The 8191-nt window shown below is 50.4% G+C and overlaps 1 protein-coding gene across 1 annotated transcript in view; it reads right to left on the bottom strand.

The window, feature by feature from the left end:
- GRM7 (glutamate metabotropic receptor 7) overlaps positions 1 to 8191 on the bottom strand; it is a gene marked incomplete at its 5' end in the record, with an annotated part of 192648 nt that overhangs the window by 11793 nt on the left and 172664 nt on the right. Inside the window, 2 exons of the mRNA XM_015640504.2 lie at positions 3668 to 3760; positions 7783 to 8029. Of these exons, the coding sequence (XP_015495990.2) occupies positions 3690 to 3760; positions 7783 to 8029 (318 nt within the window). The remainder of the gene's footprint in view (positions 1 to 3667; positions 3761 to 7782; positions 8030 to 8191) is intronic.

Genomic DNA, 8191 nt, shown 5'->3' with positions numbered 1-8191 from the left:
AGAAGAAGGAGAAGAAGAAGAAGAAGGAGAAGAAGAAGAAGAAGAAGAAGCAGCCCTTGCAGCCAGAGGTTCAGCTGCTCCCCAAAGCCTGGATTCCAATGATTCCAGGGACTTCAGGGAAGTGGAGGTGAGGATGTGGGGTCTGATCTGATCCCACAGCTCCTTTCCTGAGGCAGTTCCCAGCAGGGAGGGGATGGCAGTGAGGGCTGGCAGAGCCCAGCAGGGAACTGGGGACAGCTGGGCTGAGCCCTGACACTCACCCTGCTCGGGAGAAAGGAGTCATTAGAGCTAGATGGGAGAGAAGAGAGCCAAAAGCCTGTCTGTGCCCTGATATTACAGTCTATAAACTTGACAGAATCTCCCTGAGAGGATGTAAGGAGTGATGAATTAGTCCGAGGGAGAACTCAGCTACTGAGAGTTTGTTAAGCCAAGAAGCGAGAGGGACAGGTCCAGGAGGTACAGCTGTGTCTGCTCACTCCTCACCCGATTTCCCAGGGAAAAAAGATCACATAAGGAGACAGGAAAGATGGAATACTTACACACTAATGGATGAATACTTACACACTAATTAAACCTGATTTGTGCTCACTGACATCCCTCTACTACACAGCTTTTAATATCCCAGGCACTTCTGGCCATGAGTGTGTTTTTATTCACACATCAGGCTTGAAGGTGATGGTTTAAGTGCCCTCAGAATTTCAATTTTTAAAAAAGGAAACAGTCTGACACTTCCCTGCACATTACAAGTCCTGTATTGTGTAAGTCATGAAAGGTGTGAGACAGTCTGCAGATAATTAATATGGGAGCAGGCAATTATATGAATGCAGCCTCAGAAGTAATTGTTTTTAGGTGTAAAAAAGAAAGTAACACGATCCCCAAGTGTTCAGACAGGAGGGGGAGCTGGGGGTGCTCAGCTGGAGAGGAGAAGCTCCAGGGAGAGCTCAGAGCCCCTTGCAGGGCTGGGGAGGGACTGGGGACAGGGATGGAGGGACAGGACCCAGGGAAGGGCTCCCAGTGCCAGAGGACAGGACTGGATGGGATTTTGGGAATTGGGAATTGTTCCTGGCAGGGTGGAGAGCCCTGGCACAGGTGCCCAGAGCAGCTGGGGCTGGCCCTGGATCCCTGGCAGTGCCCAAGGCCAGGCTGCACCTCTGCATTACTTTCAAAACAAGCACATCACCATTAGAAGGAATTTGTGATGTTTAGTTTTCCAGTCAGCCGTTCCAGAATCAAAATAGATGCAGTGAAGAGCTGTCAAAGTCTTTCAGTTATCAATTTTGAGTGCAAATTCTCATTTCTGAGCAGCCTCCACTGAACAGAAAATCCCTCAAGTGAGGTTAAACACGGAGTATTTTCTCAGGATGAAACTGGCCAGATTTAAAACAAAAATGACACTTCAATCCAGCACATAATTGTTCCATAGCACACACTGGAGGGGGATGAGCTCCAGAGCATCTCACAGCTCAGACACAGAGCCTTCCAGGAGCTGATTGTCCCCAGAGCCACCTGCCTGTCCCCAGAGCCACCTACCTGTCCCCTGGGTCACCTGCTTGTCCCCTGGGTCACCTGCCTGTCCCCAGGGTCACCTGCCTGTCCCCAGAGCCAGCAGCACCCCTGTCACCCCTGTCACCCCTGTCACTCCTGTCACCCCTGGCATCCCCTCGTGCCCTGGCATCCCCTCGTGCCCCAGCATCCCAGCCCCACTGGGGAGGTGCCAGGCACTGCAGACACTCCTGTGGTGCCAGCAGCCACCCCACAGCTCTGCAGAAGCCTCAGATGTCTCCTTGCCTTGCCACTGATGGACAATTCCTTCCCTCACACAGCTACCACCAGGAGCTTTTCAAGCCTTGCATTTTCATCAGCCTCAAGAGCAGAGAAGTCCTATTTGTCACTCCCAGGAACAATTTCAAGCATTACAAACACATCTCCCTGTGCATCACAAGCAGAAATTGATACAGTCACGTCAGGGCCCAGCTCTGTTCGTTCCTGCTACAAACACCTTAGCAGCAAAACAAGTGTCAATTTACATCAGGCTGATGTTTTCCTGCCAGCCCAGCTTTGTTTTTAATACACTGCATTGTTTCATGCTGCTCTTTGTTTTGTATTCCTGGAAGAAATCAAAACAGCAGCCGGGGCTCCAGGAGCAGCAACGCTGGGGCAGAGATGAGAACAACCTGAAGCACTGGCAGGATCAGCACAAACCATCCCTGGATGTATTTTCACTGGAATAAATTTTAAAATCTGCTTAAAGAATCTGAGTGGCCAATTGCTTTTTATAGGACTTGGATGACAGAGTTACTTGTGTGCCTTTGCAGACAGCAATTCCTTAGATTATTTCCATTATTACAAGGAAAAAGAAATATTTTAGAATCTGAGCTCCTAATTATTTTTTGTGCCATTTAAAAAAAAAGTATTGTTTTATTTAAAAACCTGATTTCTCCTGAGATTTAGGTGTCCTCCATCTCTCTCTTTCTCATCTCCTTCCTTTAGGAATTTCACCTTCTCAGAGCTGCCCTTTCCTCTCTCCTCTTTCATTTGCAGTAAGGCTGTGAGTGTTCTCTTCTCCTCCCTTTGTTCCATTTCCCTCAGCCCAGCCCTGCCTGATGCAGCCCTGGGATGCTCCAGGTCACCCTGGGGCTCCTGAGGAGCTCCAGCCTCCCATCCTTTCTGCCTGAGCTGGGACTTGGCATAATGGCCCTGATTCAAATACAATAAAACCCAATTTCAGCTCTCAGCGAGGACTGAAGTGATGCTGGAGCTGGGGCAATTCACACCAGCCAGAGATACTGGTAATTTCTTTTCCTGTGACTCAGAGACTCAATTCAAGCAACACTGCAACCTTTGCTGATAGAAGTTCTCACCTATTAGGGCCCAGCTAAACATTCTGAGGGCTGAATACAGTGATTTTTCCAGCCCTCAGTGCACAGCACCACAGGAACCAGGTCAGGTACAACCTTTGAGCACACGGGGAGCTGTGAGAAATGCTTATTAATGGTCAGTAATCATTTCTCTCCGGCACTAAAGGCTCCTCAGTCCTCTCCTTGCCCTGGGAAAGCAGGAATTCCACAAACACCAAAGGAGCTCACACCTCACCAGATCACCACAGGCAGCCACAACACGCAGGAAAGAAAAGCCAGCCCTCAAAAATTGTTCACTCGTGGTTCCAGCAGGTGAGTGGCCACTGCAGTGCCCAGGGGAAAATCAGCTTTCCCAGCTTTATGGAGCCATTTCTGGTTTGGGAGTAGGGAGGGGTGATCCCACTGTGGCCAGAGCTCTCTCTTTGCTGCCCTGATTGTCAGCTCTGGAGGCCAGAATTAACTTGTGATCATTCATCTGCTCATTTTTAAACAAATATCTCCATCCTGAAAGGCTTTACCAGGACCCAGCTCCGGGGCTGGGAAGCAGGAGAGCTCTCAGAGCTGGTGCTCCAGGATCCCAGCTCAGGGACTGGAACTGCCCACATCAGGGGTCTCCCCTTTCCCAGGAAAACCCTCCCATGACAGCTTTTGGTAACGATTTTGTGAACAATTTTTAAGTTAGATATTTGTCTTAACACAGCTGCACTAACGAACATTTCTCATATAATTATGCATATAATAAAAAGAGTCATAATCATCATCATCACCATCATTTGAGAATGAAATAATAAAAGCTTGGTTTTCCTTACCTTTTTGGAAAGCAGGCAAAAGCTATACAGTAGGTGGGAGAGTGTACCAAGTAACAGACTTTTGAACACTCTTTCTTACTGGTGGTATAGAGTCTACAGGGAAAGTAAATACATTGAATGTAGGACAGGTGTGGGCAGAGGAACACTCCCAGCCTGCCCTGCCGTGAGCTCCTGCCATTCCCCTGGCCCAGAGTGGGCACTGCAGAGCTGGGGGCAGCAGCACAGGAGAGCTGGGCTGGGCAGCACCAGATGGGCCAGCTCAGGATGCTCAGGAACCTCCAAACACTGGAGCAGCTGCTCACAGGAGAGCAGCCCTGGGCAGCACCAAACAGGCCAGCTCAGGATGCTCAGGATGCTCAGGATGCTCAGGATGCTCAGGATGCTCAGGAACCTCCAAACACCACAGCAGCTGCTCACAGGAGAGCAGGGCTGGCCCAGCACATTTCCCTTCCTCTCCCCTGAAGCAACTCTGGGATATTTTGGCTGCAGTTTCAGACCCCCCTGTCCCTCCTCAGCCCCAGAGTCACTCACAGGTTCCCTGGCATCATCAACAGCCGTTTTAGTGTGTTCCAGGGAGGTGGAAGGAGTAACTACACACAAATCTCAACGTAAGTTAAGTAGGGGTTGGAGGTTCAGGCGTTTCTCTCCCAGTCTGATGCTGCTCCTGCAGCAGGAACTGGAGAAACATCTTCCCAAACAGAGAGAAATTCAACCAAAGGCACAAGAGCACAACAAACCCATTCCAGGGCTGCTGTGCACCAAATCCTGCTGATCCCAAAGGAGCACCAGCGGGGAAAGCCGTGCTGTGAGTGACAGCAGGCACACGCCAGATGGCAAACAGGAATGATTAAGAGAATTTTCCTAAATGGTTTGGAAGGCTTGGCCTTAATATATCCCATTCAGCATGAAAGCCCTCCCACGGTGTGGCTGGGGAGCTCAGCTTGTGAAACTTCTGCTTTCCAGAGATCCCAAGGAAATGTGTGACGTGCTGAGTCCCGTTCCCTGACGGGTGGGAGATCATTTCATGTGATTCTCCTCTCGTGTCACTCGCTGGCTCCTTTTGGACTCACTCCAAACCCCTCTCCCAAGTGCTCTGCACATTTTTTTCTGAGCCTGAATTCCAGCAGATTCCCAGAGTTGTGTGCAGTGGCTGTTCCCTGCTCCTGGGATCCCACCTGGGGAGCTCACAGACCTTCAGCCTGACCTGCACATCCTCCCTGCCACAGAAGGGTCTGTGCTGGAAGGGACCTGAAATCCCCCCCAGTGTCCCCAGCCATGGCAGGGACACCTCCCACTGTCCCAGTGTCACCCCCACTGTCCCCAGGGTCACCTCCCACTGTCCCAGGGACACCTCCCACTATCCCAGGTGCTCCAGCCCCAATGTCCAGCCTGGCCTTGGGCACTGCCAGGGATCCAGGGACAGCCACAGCTGCTCTTTTCCTGTAAAGATCTGCCAAAACTTGGAGATTTTCTCAAGGCTATTTCTCTGTAAAACCACCCACATTCTGCCTGTGCTTTGACTGTGGCCTGTGAGCAGGACAGGCCATGAATCTGGGCTGAATTTCCAGTGTTTGGAGGTGCATGGATCCCGTGCTGGTGCTCCCTGGCTCTCGGGACAAAAGCAACACTCGTGGCTTTCCCACAGCAAAGGCAGCCCCAGCATCCAGCAGGCAACAGCAGCAGCCCCGTGAGACAGAAGAGAAAATCAAACTGGAAACCCCCACTGTACTTGCACAGCCTCTTTTGATCCTCTCCAGGAATCCCCTGCTCCTGCCCCCTGAGCTCCAGACCCCGAGAGGCTCCAAGGACCAAAGGCTGCCCCAGCCCTGGGGGGTCCAGGCAGCCCCTGCCCCACAGGCACCGGGGGCAGCTGAGGGGAGCAGAGCCAATTGCACAAAGAAATCCTGAAAAAACATCCTTTGCTTTTCTTTTCAAAGATGTTTGAGATGTTTTAAAAATTGCTCCAAGGACTGATGCATCCAGGGCAATTTGTAATTCACATTTCCTATTTTCTGATTGGTAAAACTCTGGGAATTTCCCTATTCAACAGTATAAAATATTTTTAAAGTGAAATTGCTATAAAAACATCAAACCCATTTTTATGTATGGACACCATACTCAAAATTTCACTGAAAATTAAGTTGGAGGAGTTTTTCTTGGATGTTATGACTTTTTTTTAAGCTTACTAATACAACTTCCATTTTTTTTCCACCTAAAAATGGAAATGTAAACAACCTTTTTTCAACAGGTTATTCAAACTTTAAAAAAAGAAACTGAGTTCAGGTGTTCAGTGAATTACTTTTACACACATTCATGAACACCAGCTGAGCAGGGGGCTGATCAATAACCTAATCAATGCTATAGGACAGTAACTGCAGCAGTTACACTGTGACTGATGTACCCCAAAATTTTTAAGTACAGCAGAAGTTTATTTCATTTGATTTTCTAATAATTGTTATGAACACACAGACCTGGGGAATGCATGAGTAGTGCTGGTGCAGCTGAGACTATGAACAGATGGAATTCTATATAAATAATGAAAATGTTTTTAAAAAATACATCTTTCACAAGTGATAAAAAAGAAGTAAAAGTTTATAAACCAGAAACTCGGAGATTGCACATTTCCTAATAAACTCATTTATGAGCTTTAAAATCCCACTCAGTGATGGTTCAAGGCAAAAGTGGCACATCTGGGTGAGCCAGGGGCCTCTGCCCCTTGTGCCTCTTAAAAACATGTCCTGGCCTGCAGCCCTGGACTGAAAATGGGGTATTTGACCAGAAACACGGGGGTCAGGGGAGCAGTATTTATTTTTAGTAGACAGATTTCCTTCTCAAAGAAAAATCTGGCTTTGGTGGGAGGGGAAAATATTCTCAGAAGTCTGAAACCAGCAGTAAGATGTAGCTCAGGAGGATGAGAGCAGGAGGGGACCCTGGGCTGGGATGTCCCACAGGGAACACTGCAGCATCACAGCTTGGCTGCTTTTCTCTTGGTTCAAACTTCAGCATGACATTCTTAGATTTTGGCTTTTGTGGGGGAGAAACTAATTTCAGCTTAGTTGATCCAAACAGTGATTAATTATTAGTGAGGTGCCCCAGCAACACATTCCCCTGCCCTGGCCCAGCTGGATTTCAGATTGTCTTTTCCTTGCTGAAGTTGGCCTCGGCAGAGGAGCCAGGGCAGGAATTGGGTTTGTTTCCCCCTGCTCTGTCCAAGGCAGCTGGCCCAGTACAGCTCTCAGCCTGGAGAAACATCTCCTCCTGGCCAGAGCCCAGCCCAGCTCCCCAGCACTGGTTTAGTGTTTGCAGCTGGAATGTTCTGTACACCTGCACCATCAGGCATCCAGAGAAATCCAGGGGTGAGCAGGGGGAGGAAAGTGCTGTGCCAGGGATCTGTTGGTCCCACCCTGCTGTGACAGCAGAGCCGCTGCTCTGGGCAGGAATTGCAGCGGCACCGAGGGGACGTGGCAGGGACCCAGCAGCAAACGGAGCACGGGCAGGGATGGGGCTCCACACCCAGATCTGCTTTTGCACTAAAACTGCAGACGTGCCCAAAGCTTTGCAGCGTGCTGCGGAGTTGTGCAGCTGTCTCCTTCCTCAGCTCCTTCCAGATTCAAATGCAAATCAAATTGGATGGCCTCAGTCTGTAATTTCGTGCTGTGCTATCCTCTGCTATGCACATTAAGGAAACTAGAAGTGTCTTTGCCATCTATTTTCCCTTTAAATCGGTGGCAAGATTTGCATTAAGACCAGATAAAATCCCTAAATGGGAATCTTCAGGGACCGTGAGGTTTTTGCAAAGCAACTTTGCGAGAATGAGGATGAAAGTCGGGTTAGCGGAGTTCTCGCTGAGTTTGGTGCTGGCCCAGGGAGCTGCACACGGGCTGCAGGGCTCTGTGCCCAGGGATGCGCTGATCCCTCACCCACAGGGGGAGAGCAGGGGCAGCACGAGGCACTCCCAGCCCCCAAACACCTCCCGAGGAGCCGCTGCCAGGAGGCACAGCTCAAAAATCAGAGCCAGAAACGGGCAACTCTGAGAAACAGGCCAGAGCCGCAAAGCCCGCGATGGAGCAGCGCAAGCAGGGGAAGGCCGGGGCGGCGCAGAGCCCCGTACTCACTGTTGGGATCCACGTTCTCGCAGAGCTCCGTCTTGGCCTCGCCGTTGGGCCGGTCGCTGGGCTTGTGGGACAGGCGCGAGGACATGGTGGCCGCCGTCACCACGGCCTTGAAGCTGCGCTTGCGCTTCTGCACGTTGAGCTCGGGGTGGAAGATGATGATGTAAACCTTGGGCATGTAGAGCATCCCCAGCGCCACCGACGCGCTCAGGTTCATGGAGATGGTGAGCGTGGTGGTCTGGATGTAGAGCTGTGGGGGACAGAGAGGGGTTACACTCACTGCACTGCACTGCACTGCACACAGCAACACCCGCTGGAGGGGTGATATCAACAGTCTGTGTTACACACCAACACCCGCTGGAGGGGTGATATCAACAGTCTGTGTTACACACCAACACCCGCTGGAGGGGTG

Source organism: Parus major, chromosome 12 (assembly GCF_001522545.3).
Source record: "Parus major isolate Abel chromosome 12, Parus_major1.1, whole genome shotgun sequence".
Taxonomy (NCBI): Eukaryota; Metazoa; Chordata; class Aves; order Passeriformes; family Paridae; genus Parus; species Parus major.
Note: the sequence above shows the minus strand (reverse complement) of the source record. Positions and strands in the feature narration are given on the sequence as shown.